At 38.0% G+C, this 14,664-nt stretch overlaps 1 protein-coding gene across 1 annotated transcript in view; it reads right to left on the bottom strand.

Moving 5' to 3' along the window:
* LOC136849014 (cytoplasmic dynein 2 intermediate chain 1-like) overlaps window positions 1–12,772 on the bottom strand; it is a 49,171-nt gene extending 36,399 nt beyond the window's left edge. The window contains 6 exon segments of the mRNA XM_067121857.1: window positions 70–455; window positions 3,311–3,427; window positions 3,587–3,865; window positions 4,094–4,401; window positions 8,302–8,618; window positions 12,661–12,772. Of these exon segments, the coding sequence (XP_066977958.1) occupies window positions 70–455; window positions 3,311–3,427; window positions 3,587–3,865; window positions 4,094–4,401; window positions 8,302–8,609 (1,398 nt within the window). The 5' untranslated portion in view covers window positions 8,610–8,618; window positions 12,661–12,772.
* Window positions 12,773–14,664: the final 1,892 nt, after the last annotated feature.

The raw sequence follows: 14,664 nt of genomic DNA, 5'->3' as shown, positions 1-14,664 counted from the left end.
AATAATAATAATAATAATAATAATAATAATAATAATAATAATTCATTTAGTAAAAGAAATTAACTCTACCTCAAAATCTTCTTCATAATACTCCTCTTCAACATCAGGTTCCTCAGTACCATTTTCATTAGACACCCCAACATCGTTGTCACCCTCAAGTTGTTCTTCAGTTTCTTCAATAACTTCTGTTTCTATATTGCCATTATCTTTAGCTATATCACTGTGTGAAACAAGGGAAGCAGGTATATCCACAGGGTTCCGATACTGCAAATCAGCAGGGAATGTTTCATCTAGAAAATCAACTGGAGATACACTGTCATCAATCATAGCTTCGTCTTCATCATCCTGCAGACCCTCTTCTGGCACCTCATCAACCTCTACCATCTTGGATGATATGGATTCTTCAACTTCCGCTTCATCACCACTTAAGTCTCTAGGAGTTGAGAGAGAAATTCCTGGAATAACATAATAAAGCTAAGTATGATGAAATAATCTGTTGTCCACTGTTGCAATGTAAATCATATTACAGTATAATAAAGTTTCAAAATCCCTTCACTATTATTTACTCCCATTCTGTGCTAAACTTTACTTCCAATCAGCAAAAAAAAAAAAAATGTGATAACTAGACATGATTCTCCCATAATTAAAATTCAAAATCTGAATAATTAGTCTTATTGATCTTCCAAACATATTCTTTCAAATTTTACTAGAGACAGGATACAAATGATAGCAATTGGATCTGTCTGTGAAAGAAATATATGATAAAAAAATTTGGATTCTTTATAAAACAAAACTTATTTTTTCATACAAACCCATCCCATTTATACAGACCATATTTGTAGTATTAAAAGTCCTGGACTGTGCAGTCTTTTGTCTATCACACAGAAGTTCACATTAGTCAACTACCTCACTATTCTTGAAGTCTGGATAAATGCAGCGGGTCTGAGAAGAAAATTTTATGACTGATGGGTTTATATGAAAAAATCTATTTTGTTTTACAACAAAATTTCATTCTTTTCAACACGAACCCATCACTCATGTATAACCCAAACTGACATTTACATGGAAAGATCTGAGCTGTGGAATGCCACACAGTTGCCGATTGTGACATGCAAGATCCACAAAAGCTCCAGGGGGAGAGGATTAGTAAGGAACCTAAGGCTATGATAGGAATTAGGAGTCACATAAGTATGGAAAAGTCCCTGGATTTGTATGATAAGGTGGTTGTGGATGTATACCCCTTCATATGCCTCATGAAAGGAAAAGCACTAATCATTAATGTGAAACAATGGCAAGAACCCTGGAAGTCTATGTCTCTAAGGATGCCATAATTGAGAAATTAAATGGCTTGCGTTTCTGAGATAAACATTAGCAAAAGCTGACTGATACATCCAGGTGCATGCCATGATAATCCTGTTGACATCAAGGTTATGATATAGACTATAAAGATTATTTGTCTAAGCCAGTACAAGACTGAACTTCTAGGAACTTGCCTAATGGAATGGTCTGAAAGAAAGATGAATGGTTCTGACTGTGTTTGGCATGGGAGGAGTTTGTGACTGTTAGAAAGTCAGCTGCAAATGACAATTCTACTAAGTTCACATTGTAAGTATGAGTGACTTGGACAGACAGCATGATGCTTGCTGACCCCTCTCATGCGAAATGTACAGGTGTCTTCAGTATTAAATTCAACAACATAGCCTTGTGAAAAGGTTCATAAGGAAGCTTAGCAAGGCTCTTTAAAACTAGCAAGATACCCAAACTGGGAGGCTTAGATAACTTCAGAGGTTCCTCCTTAAAATGATGACATGTCTTTTAACTTCCACTAAAGAACCCTCATCTAGTCCAAGCAGCTCAAAAACCTGAGAAAGACTAGATCTGTAGCCCTAGATAGCCAAGACCATCAACTTCTGACATCTCAGAAAAAGAAGGAATTATTTTAACACAGTAGTAGAGACAACGAATGGACTGAATTCAATTTCAGCACACCAATTGCAAAGAACCTGCTCTCATTTGAGGATCTTCATGGAGCTGTCTACCATAAGAGACATGAGATTGGAGAATCATTCCTGTTCTGGCCAAAATGGAGTCACCAGTGTCATTTTCAGGTGCCAGGAGTATCCTGATTAGCCTGAGCAGACAGAAGCAGTAACTTCAAGGCTGTCCCAGAAAGACACCAGGATATCGATCTTCCAGCTGCTTGGTTAGTTGGGCAAAGCAGTTGACTGACAAGGATATCTACTAATGGCATGGCCACTGCCAAAGAGCTTTGCAAATATCTGGGTGTAGCAACCATGTTCAAGCCCTGATTTGCCAAGTAAGCAACAATTGTCTAGTTGTGTTTCATTAAACATATTACCTTGCCTGTTAAATGCTCAGAGAAGGCCTGGAGATCTACAAAAACAGCCTTCAACTCTATCAAGCTGAAGTGTTGAGACTTGTCTCCTGCGACCAAGAATCAATATTTGATGGTCCAGGAGATAATGACCTACCCCTTGTTTGATACTTCCCTGAACAGTAAGATTTCTGGTGATAGAGGGACCAGTGGTACTCCTTTGAGGTGCTCTGAATCCTAGGAGGATTCTTGCTGCTATCATCAGAAAGAGTTTGGCCCCTACTGCAGCCATAACCCTGAACTTTTTTATTCTGCAGCAGACTATAGTTCTAAAAGTGCAAATACTATAGAGCTAGCTCCACTAACTTCCATCATTTTTCCTTTACAAATTGATCAAACTTCACCACTGCATAATCCAAATGAATCAAATAGCCCCATACTTAAATGAACATCATGATTGTTCTGGATTCTTCATACTGACAGAGAGAGAGAGAGAGAGAGAGAGAGAGAGAGAGAGAGAGAGAGAGAGAGAGAGAGAGAGAGAGAGAGAGAGAGAGAATTGTGGTGGAATAAACTTATGCAACGGGCAATTGAATAGCAGATGGAAGCCTTCAAGCTTTGGCAGAGAACAAGCAAGGAAAAAAAATTGCATAAGGAGGAGAGGAGGAAGGTTAAAAGGAAGGTGGAAAGTTCAAGGCTGATGATTTGGGATGAATGTAAACAGAATCTCAACACAGAGAAAAAAGAAAATCTTCAGGACAGCAAAGTGGACAGGGAAAGAATTAATGGTTGTGAAAGAAGAAAAATTGACTAAAGATTACAATGGAGAAATTCAAGTTGGTAAGACAGGACTAAAAGAATGAAACATGCAGTAAACTGGGGACTGCCTGTATTTTGTTTTGCATAAGAAACTCAGCACTCAATCTACAGCATAGCTATTCCATTCAATGGGAGATACTGCACAAAGCACATTACCTGATTCCATAGTTTCAAGGCTATTCTGATTATGTTCCACAACCTCAGCCTCCAGCTGCCCCTTGGGGCTGTGTCCAATAACCGACCCTTGAATGCCAAGACCCTCAACACCTGAATCTAAAAGAATATTAGTAGCATTAGTCTCATATAATAATAAAACAATTTATTTCTGACGAACTAGACTTTTCATAGTGTGCTATCACATGCCAGTTTCCCCTAGTTGTTTAATATTTTCTCATTAAGAAGAAAAAAATAACAACTAGGAATCAACCTTACCTCTGTCTTCTATTAAAGACTCTTCTTTTTGAGATAAGCTGCGCTTGGCAGATTTTTCTCTAGACCTTGAACTTTTCTGTTTAGAGCTGTCTTCCTTTGATTTTTCAATCTTTTCTCCTTTAGCTGACTTGCTTCTGTCTTTAACTTTTTCACTTTCATTTTGGGATGATTTTTTGGCATCTGATTTGTCAGATGACTTTGTTTTATTTGAGTCTTTACTACTCTTACTTGATGGCTTTTCATCCCTTACCACACGTCTGTTAGATGGGGCACGCTCACCTGGAAGCCAATTAAAGAAATATTTTTCATCATTAATACTGAGAGCAAAATACATTTTCAAAAATATGAATTCCAAATTATGCCATTCACAACTAGACTGTCATAACTATTATGTATTATAAAAAACAAAATGTCTCTTTTAACGCATTATGGAATATCTGGAGAAACCAAATTAGTTTATTTAATATAAAGTACAAATAATATTTAATAAAAACCCCCCCTCCTTGCCTTTTTCACTTTCAGGTGCCCTGCCACGGTCCTTGCTTTTTCCTTGACTTTTTGAGGATTTGTCTTCCCTTGGAGGTTTCTTCTCAGATCTCTCCTTACTTTCTCCTTTACTCCGACTTGATGGTTTGTTGCCGAGACTAGTGGATGAATCTTTTTCAGTTTTTCTGCTGGGGCCTTTGTCTCCTTTACCAGGCTCTCTACTACTACGACTTGGTGCTTTGTCTTTTTTGATGGATGTTCTGTCATTCTTCTCAGATTCTTTAGACCCTTGTACTTCATTGGATTTCTTACTACTAGTTCGCTTTGCTCTGAAATTATAGAATAGAATACCATATTAAAAGTATAAATTTATTTTAAAACAATTTCTGTATTTTGTAATACTGTAGACATATTTTTTTAACTATTGCATCAAGAATGATACAGTGTCTAAGCCTAATAACATGTTAACTCAGAGCTATGATGACATCTAAAGTCAGTGCCAAAAGCAGCTGTAACACAGCAATATTGACACCTCAAATGTAACTGGTTTTCCAAGGCTACTCAAAAGTACAAGGTATACATTAAAAAATTCTTACATGATTACTAAAGTATTCCTAGTTTTTAATGCCTTAACTACTAAGGACCCTGAAAATGGCATTCTAGACCAAATGCTGGACAAGTCAACACGAACATCATAGGGATTATGGGTTGTACTTTAAGTGAACATAATGTTTTCATAACACAAATCATGTTCCTCATACTCATTAATCATACACATACACTGGTACATTATTTCATCGTCTGCAAGTGCCAAGGTCCACCAGCCTTTTTCTATTAGGCAAAATAAGCTCCCTTGTACATATTCACCTTGGCTCTCCATGTATGTATCTTCTAACTACTGTACTTTACTTTCATGAATTCAGTGTGAGGCAGCGAGAGTTCCTAACAGATTCATTCATCAATTTGCTGAACAAGACAGGAGCAAGAGAAAATGGTGTACTGTCTGTAAGCAGGACTCGATTCTCTTGGGGGACGGGAAAGCCCGAAAACTCAAGAGAGTTTATCCTAATCCCTAAAGAGAGAATCTCCTGAGTTGGAGAGATCTGCGACTTCTGTAAGTGTATCAATACCCCTAGCTCTTGGGCAAGGAGAAGGTTCTCTGAAGATCCTTCGTGCACTGTTCCTGTGACGGTGATCAGAGAAGCCAGTTGTCCAGGTACAGGCATATGTTGATGCCTAGAAGGTGCAGCCACTTCGCAAGAGGGGCTAGTACTTGCGTGAATACTTAAGATGTAGGGAGGCCGAAACACAGGGCTCGAAATTAGAAGATTCTGTCCTCCAAGACAAAGCCGAGATATTTCCTGGAGTCCGGATGAACAGGGACATGGAAATACGAGTCTTACATATCTAAGGTCATCATCCAATTGCCCTGTTGAATGGATGATAGTACTGACTGACTTGTCTTCATTTTGAACTTCATCTTCTAGACGAAGAAATTCAGAGTGCTGACGTCGAGGACAGGTCTCCAACCCCTAATGACTTGGGTACTATGAAAAGGCAGTTGTAAAAACCTTTTGTTAAACAGTCTTCTATCTCCTCTATGACTCTCTGGCCAGTATACAAGGTTGCCCCTGCCCACGACGCAGTACTAAAACAAGACAACCAGATAACAATGCTCTTAACTACACCAAAAAAATAAAAAAAAAAACACCATCACCCAACAATTAAAAACTTTACAACAGGTGGGACTGTGGGGCTGACTACCTGAGGGCAGACTCCAATGACCTCCCTTGGGCCTCTGGTATAGCTTCTCCCAGGTTTAGGGGAGCATGCCAAAGACCTTCGCCTAGGGGAATTGGTGGGATGGGCAGCCAGCTCCTCCACTAACACTTCACTATTGTCACTCACTTTATGTTCCACCCAAAGCCCCTTACTGAGCCACTGTGTTCACTAGTAACTCGAACTTACAATCGAATTTAGACTCCAGACTGGCAATGGCATTGGGGTTGGGAGCAAGAGAGCAGGATAAAGGATCAGGTGGTACAACTGAAGAGGTGGGAATGGGAGAAATTACAGGTAAAGATAAAATAGGCACATCCATAAAAGGCCTAGCAGATTCCTGACTAGCTACAGGCAGTCCCTGGTTATAGCGGGAGTTCCGTTCTGACGATAACTGAAAATCGGCAATTTTCAGCACTTTTTCAGCAATTTCCAGCCTTATCAACACCAAAAATCGCTGATTTTCAGTTATCAGTGCCAATACCCAATTATGGGCGCTAATAAGCGGAAATCAGCGATTTTTGGCACCGAAAATTGCTGATTTTCATCACTAGACAAGCCCCTTAAAACCGAATCGCCAACAATCTGAGGCCGCCAATAACCGGGGACTGCCTGTACAGTCTTGTCATGCTTAATGGTCGCTTTTCTCTTTCTATCCCTCTCTAGCTTTGATAGATGAGAACTCAAAGTCTTTCACTGTTTTGGATCCCAACCCTCACACTCAGTACATGGTTTATCTATTGAACAAACCTGACCCCTGCAAGTCATGCACCTGCAAGTCATGCACAAGGTATTAGAATCATACTTAGCATTGGTTAATCTCGTATTACAACCTCTGATGCAAAACTGAATACTAGTAGTACTTGTGTCTGACATTGTCACTAAACAAGTCAAGGAAGAATACAAAGTCACAATCAAGAATTCAAATCCGTGAAATTCCAAGGTTTTAATTAAACACCCTATCTATCTATTTTGCCGAAAGGGCTACCGAAAGCAAAAATACTTCACCGATCAAGATACAACCAGAAAATCAGCAAAGTATTGAGTTCCAAATCCAGCTGCTGCTGGCAGAAACAAATCGAAGCCGTTTGCTCAGTTGTTCCTCTTCTTCCCCGAAATGTGGGTGGGGTTAGTCACATACGCCAAAACAAAAGAATCACTACCGCGAGTTTCAAATTTTAGCTGCCAATACTAGAAACGTTAGCTATGTAATTAAAGTACAGGCACTCCCTGGTTATCAGCGGGCTCGGTTATTGGCGATCCGGTTTTACAGGGCTTGTCTAGAGACGAAAATTGGCAATTTTTGGTGCTGAAAATCACCGATTTCTGCTTATCAGCGCCGATACATACCTAACAGAGGCGCCAACAACCAAAAATCGATGATTTTCGGCGCTGAAAATTGCCGATTTTCGGTTGTCATCACACCGTCAGAACGGAACCCCTGCCAATAACTGGGGAATGCCTGTACTTGGTAAATCACTTATATAAAACAATTGCTTTTGAAAATACCTGTCAGTATATGGAACTCATGATTTTTTACCTTTACACTTTTCAGGAATTCTGGTTGTAAGCCAGAGGCAATTTGTACAGTAAAATAAGATATAAATTTTATTAATGTTCTAAGAGGTGTAGTGGGTAATACAAAAAGTTCATAAATGTTTCTTTACACAATCACAGTAACTATACATACACAGGCATCCCCGGTTTACAGCAGGGGTTCCATCCCCAGCGGCATGCCATAAGCCAAAAATCGCTGTAACCCAAAGCATCATAATTATAATGCCAATAAATAGCCATATGCGCTTAAGTCCAGGCAACGACTCCGTAAAACAGGTAATGGCACCGAAAAATTTGGGTTAACGGCGCCGTGAGGCAAGTGCTTCAAGTCAGGAACAACATAACCCAAACCTGACGTAACCCGGGGACTGCCTGTACCCATATCACTAAAAAATTTCCTAGCAGCATCCCAGCCTTTTTCCATAAAACAAAAAACAAAAAAAACATTAAAAGTTTGGGAAGTTCTACATAAATGATAAGCCATGAAGTTAAGTTGACACAGGATTTCCCATATGAATGCTTAACTAGCAGTAACTGTTCACTACTACCATTTACTCAGTTTGAATGACTATAGACAAGAACTTGCAAGAAGTGTTTATGCAGAACAAACGTATATATCTATGTAACTGTTCCTCTAAAGAAAGGTATTTGGCCCCTCTTTTTGTCAGTATAAAAACATATCATGACTAAATATCCTTAGTTTGCCCAGTTTAAAATATCTATTCACCACTGCCACAAAGGTTCAAAAACTTTAAACTGTTGTTATGTACATATGTGATAGAGATACAGTATATCAATCTTAGTATTCCCTAACACTATGCCATGTACTCACGATAAGAAAATTCCCAGTCTTACTTTACCTAATAATATGGAATGATAAATAAGAAATTTACCTCTCATCCTTGCTGCTGCTAGCACCTGGCTTAGATGATGGTTTTTCTGGTTTTAGTTCAACTGTTGAACGAGACTTAGAAGATGAAGTGGAGGCAGCAGCCTTTGGAGTTCGGGAAGATGACTGAGACTTGGTTGCAGTGGATGATTTAGAGCTTGAGGTTGTAGGTTTTTTAGAAGCACCTGAAGATGAAGACTTTGATGGACCAGATTTTGTTGGCTGTGCTCTAGAAGAAGCTTTGGGCTTTGATTTCTCAGCACCATCAACTGAAGATCTTGAAGGCCTTGGTGCCTTTTCTCTGTCCTTCATTCTCTACCTCTGAAATTATAATATTTGACAACTGCAGTTGTATGTACCAACAACAAACATCTAAAAAAGTTTGCACAAGATTTCTTACAGATAGAAAAACTTATTCATTGTGAAAAAGTCATTAATTAGATATAATTAATTAGTTAGCTGTTGTATGTATGTGGATTTATTACGTACTTGTTTCCATAATGCACTTCAGTGTTGAACTTTTCAAGATGTTGCAATCCAAGGCTGGAATTAGCTTATGTTAATGACTGCAAAACACTTAATGTAGCTTCTGCTTTGCCGTCACTAGCTAAAACTACCAATAATTCCAGCTTGGATTGCAGTAGCTTCAAAAGTTCAGTTCTGAAGCACACAGTGAAGAATGAGTGATGGCTCACATGCAAACAAAAGCCAACTAATTCTACAGCATGTTTACTTCTTGAAGTAGTAGTATTTACTACAATTTTCTGAGTAGGGACATAAATCTTGATTGTGGGCTTCACACTGCTCAATACCTTAACTTTTTATATGACAATGTATTGGATGAATTTTATCTATTCAACTGATTAATCATTTGAAATTTCCCACTACAACTGGCATTTTTTCTGCTTCAATATTAATGTTTGCAGTTACACTACATACACTGCAGTATGTGAACTGCAGATCTCAAATCTTTCACTGATCCCTTAGGAAAAGTAATCTCATTCTTAACACTAGGCTACTGACTACCCTTTGTTGTGAAAATTAATGGAAAAATTCCATAAAAATGACTACAGGACAACCTACAGACAGGAGGTAGATGTTCTTTGGAGGATCATTATCAATGGGGTAACACCGAAGGTTCTCTTTTACAAAGTATTGCACATTTTGAGTCTTCATTACCCCAGCCTGGTAGCTGATAGGGTCCAGCACTATTCAACTCTATAAAAACAATGGTGCCAACACACCACCATTTTGAGGATGTCATAACAAAAAGCCACCTCTGAATAACCTCATCTTAGAAACTGTAGTTCACCAAGAGGATGGCTATATGCAGCTTATGGTTGCTGCAGGAGTTAGCATTGCATTGCAATAGTCTATTCTGAATGGTCAGGTGTCTCCAAACTGGGTTCTCCCTTCTGCCAGAACTGGCACTTACTATGGAGGTGGAAGGTCCAGTCTTCTGAAGCTTCAAGGAAAATCATCCTGTTCACTGAAATTTTCCATTTTTAATTTCTATTGTTCAGGGTCTTATATTAACCTTCAGTTTTTACTGTACTAACCTACATATTGCAGTGTAGTTCCACTGTAAAACTAGTATAGCCCTGAAGAAAGCCATTAGCTAGTTGTATTAAATAAATGAGGCAACATAGCAGTGATTTTTGTCTTTTCCTTCATAGTTTTACCTTTGAAGATAAGACAACATAGAAAATGAGTAAATTGTTGTAAAAAAAAAGTGACTTTATCGGATATACATTATTGTTGAGTCTGGGCAAAAAAATTATACAGTATTTTGTATTTTGGGGTCTTTGGTTTTGAAAGTACAGTACAGTACAGTAATGTATGTGGTTATTTTTCTTGTGTTAAAAAGTTCTAACTACAGTGTCATATAGTTACATGATGCAATGTACCTACTGTACACTCTTCAATTTATGCTTAAAAAGTAACTCATTAAAAATGAAAGTGTCACCCTTTCTTCCTCTACCAATGTTGTGCTCAGAAATTCTAAGATATCTGGTTAAATGAAATGAAATTGCATGTATACTGTATATGTAATGTACTGTACTTGTATTTAAGATGAAATATCACTACTAGTTATTATTTTTAATCAAAAGTATAAAAACAGGTTCACAAATGAGTTTTCTTAAAACTGATTTTGTTTCACAGTGTGAGTATGTGCTCTGAAATTCTAAGATCTGTGGTTAAAAGAAGTGTTTTAAAGAACAGAAAACCATTGTTAAATCAAGGGTATAAAAATAACTATATGAATTTTTGTTTCAATGTGTGAGTGTGTGCTCTGAAATTATAAGGTTTGTGGTTAAAAGAAACAAAGTTATTTCAGCAGGAAATCATTGTTAAATCAAGGGTATAAAAATAATTCTCCAATTTTTGTTTCAATGTGTGAGTGTGTGCTCTGAAATTATAAGGTTTGGGTTAGGTTGGGGGGGGGAGGGGGGGCATTCCCAATCAGGTAGGGTCTAGAACATTATGTTAGGTTAGGGAAGGCTATGTTAGGATGCATACCTGTGTTAGCAATTGCTACACTTTGAGCCTTTTTAATTTTGTCATCCATTTCACCCGACAGTCAAGAAACATAGGCTATTCTTCCTGTTGTTTTTCTTGTGCTCTGTATGAGTTTCTGACAAATGAGAAATAGCCTAATGCAGTCACAGAATTACACATTTCAATTATTTACTTATAAACTGACAGAATTTCATAGGTACTTACACAACTGCTTTTGCAAGATTATTTTTTGTGGTAGTTTTACTGTTTCCTTATTTTGTTCACAGTCAGTTATTTCTATGTTTTACTACTCACCTTCCTATCCCCACAAAATCAACAAACTGGGGCAAGGAATTTTCAGCTATAAAATTGTTAATAACTATACTATGAAAATACGCTAGAAAACCTATAATTCAACAAGAACACATCCAAAGCTAACCTGGAAGGTTGGGGGGGGGGGATTATCCACCTGCCCTAGACTCCAACAAAAAACCAGACTCTGAGCATCATAAATCATACAACATCCTATGATTTAAAGCAACAGTTTAAAAAGATTGTGACCTTTCTTAAAACCTTTACTTAAGTTTTCCTAAATACTTACTGATATATTACGCAGCTGCATTGTGTGTACTAACGAAACGTAACCTAGAAACTAACACATATTTACCACAGAAATGCCTTTTGAGAAAACAACCTAAAATAAATACCAACTGGTGTATGTAGGAAATAACACTCTCCCGGGGGTATACCCCACCCAGAACCCCACATTCCCATTGGGTCCCCTAGCTTGTTGGTTGAGGGGGAGCAGATCAACTGTCCCCGGGGTATACCCCACCAATAACCCAGCTTTCACATCGGGTCCCCTAACTTGTTGGATGAACTTTGTGTTAATTACAGGTTAATTACATTCACCCAACAAAAATTAAAGGTAAATCCGTAATTAGCAACCCAAAACCTGTAGAAAAAGCTATGTTACAGTGCCGTTGCCACTGTGGAGCTACTGCTTAGTTCTACCTGTGTAGGATATAGTGAAAAGCAGAGGATTAACTGGTGAATGGGCAAACCAGTTCTCCCCAATACTTGGCAATAGTAGTAACAATTGGATACACCTTTCAATTGCCACTGTCAGACTATTTTTTCTTTTTACAATTATGAAGTCCATAGCCTTGGAGGTTAGTTAGACACAAGTTAGGCTTGCAAGGTGTTTAAGGGTGTTTATTTCATCATATCAATTACTTCAGTAGGCCTAAACTGGCCATGTTCAATATGTCAAGGCTACCATGCCAGCCTTACCTACCTAACTAACTATTGACAGGCTAGGCTGGTGAAGACTAAGAGTACAATTGGCTAGGATAATCCACGTAATCCCAGAAAAAAATGTTAACAGATCAGGCCTTGCTTGAACATGTCCAAGGTTAACCTATGAATTTATGTAAAGGTCAGCCTATAAGGATAACTATACATAACAGGCACCATGACCTTTGAATGGTCTAGTTTTGGCTATGTGACCTTGAGAAATTAACCCACTGTACGTCAGGTTATGTCACTTAGATTTGATCAACTAGGTTGTACGATCTATTAGGATTCTGGCCTACGGGATTTATCTCACAGAAAATGGTGATAGCATCATGTCCCCTAAAACTGGTGCATGGCCCGAGCGTCTTAAGCTTAATAACACTCGGCATTACCAAGTTACTTGCTTAACTCCCAGGCCCGGTAGTTACGCTACCAAGGTCTGCATTACTGTTTCATGTTAATGGCCTTGGTGTTACTAAGCTCATTATGGGACGATTATGGACATTTCCAATATCACGGACACACCACGTTACTATAATACCGAGACTGACTTGTTTAACGTCTCTACCTTTTCGGGAAAAGAAGTTCTGGACGAGGCAGACGGCGAAAAAGATCGGACGGATACCTCCGCCGCCTGTCAATACGGCCACAGCTGACTCACTTGTCAAACTCAAATGTTGTGGCTCGTAACCAAAACAAAACCTGGAATGTCCCATCATGCACTGCTGTGAAACATAACCATCTCAGTATGCGCATTGTATGGATCTCAATGTTGCGATGTACTCTTTAAGGAATGTACCTGAGACTAGTTACTTTAATGTTTCTAGCTATCAGTATAGTATAATTTTGCCTTTTATACACGTATACCGAAAGAATCCTTTGATAAGTTTCTATTTTCCCAGCACTGTGAGGCGCTCTGTCGAAGGTGGAATTACTGTATTCCACGTATTCCACTTGTAACGAGGACACCGTCGCTCATTTTTTAGAATAAATAAATAGATAGACTAAAGTTCAAGTTTGCGTGGTAACTCTAGAAGCATCTGGCAAAAGCACTATTCAAACGAAAATTGGGTAAGTAAGTAAATTTTTAAAAATTGCGCCACGCCAGTGTTACTTGATTTTCATGCCCTTCACGTATAGATTTCAAGAAGCAACCCGTCTTTGGTAGGCATAACTCTAGAAGAAAATTTGCTGACAAAAGAGAGACGTTTTTATTCTGGACATGGATAAATAGGAAAGGACTGAAAATTAACCTGGTAAAGGTACAGAAGGGTTACGCATGTCAAGCTATTTCCAAGGATTACGGCCTGCTTGAAAGCAGATCAAAGACACATTTCAGCAGAGATTCGTCATAATATAATCTTCCATTAACCTAGCTTATTTAGCGCCCTGACCTGGCCTGGGGTACTCGCCTATCTTGGACACATCCCCATCTCCAACCTAAACGTAACATCTAGGATCCAGAGAAGGGATCCTGGTAACATTAGAGGTTTATAAGGACTCTGGTGGCAGTGTAGAACAGTGCGCCTTGTGGACAACTCTTCAGCAGCATTACTCTCAATAAAAAGTATTAATCCCGCATTCATTGTCTTCTCTTCCTGTTAATGATGTTATCTATTTTCAGTATTAATGCCATCTATTTTCTCATAATTTCTTATCAATTTATGAGAATCATTGATGCTATTTAGTTTTCTTTTTCAGTTCTTTAAACTTCCAGTAATATTTAAAACTTTTTATATCAATACAGTTTAAAACCCATTGTACGCAACGTACAGTCATGGAATAGAAGCATCAATACACACACATATAAGTATATGTATATGTATGTATATATATACATATATATACTGTATACACACATACATATATATATTGTACACAGTATGTGTGTGTATTATGTGTTCGAGTTATCAACAGATTAGCAAAAGTGGAAAAAGATTCAGATTGCGTGTGCATAAAGGTATGTTCCATTACTTAATGGGGCCCTCGCCAAACGTTCTTGTAACTATGATTTATAATTTAACATTACGTACGTATTTTGACGCAATGCGAATCTCTTATTTGATGTGTATACCTCTGATTTTACCTTATTTGTTTGGTTTTTTAATCTTTGGCCTACTCTATCTAAGAGGACTCTGCACTGCTATACCTCTAAGCTGAATTTCTATCAGTTCATTCTATAATTATCGATAACTCATCTTATTTTCATTCGTATAGCAGTCACTAGATATATGTCTCACAGCCTTTCTCTCTCTCTCTCTCTCTCTCACACACACACACACACACACACACACACACACACACACACACATATATATATATATATATATATATATATATATATATATATATATATATATATATATATATATATATATATATATATATATATAATCGAAATTAGTATATTGAGATTCCGGAAATCAGTTCATGAAAAGTAAATCTATAACCGATGCAAAATGTAATGTGGCTCTCCCACGCTTGAAAAGAGCACACTATTAGGGTGGGCAGCGTCACTTCAAAGGATTATCCTGGAAAGTTATTTGGGATGAAGTTAGAACTGAATTAAACC

The sequence above is a fragment of the Macrobrachium rosenbergii genome, chromosome 20, assembly GCF_040412425.1.
Source record: "Macrobrachium rosenbergii isolate ZJJX-2024 chromosome 20, ASM4041242v1, whole genome shotgun sequence".
Classification (NCBI taxonomy): domain Eukaryota; kingdom Metazoa; phylum Arthropoda; class Malacostraca; order Decapoda; family Palaemonidae; genus Macrobrachium; species Macrobrachium rosenbergii.
The sequence above is the reverse complement of the archived record's forward strand: the minus strand, read 5'-3'. Positions and strand labels throughout refer to the sequence as shown.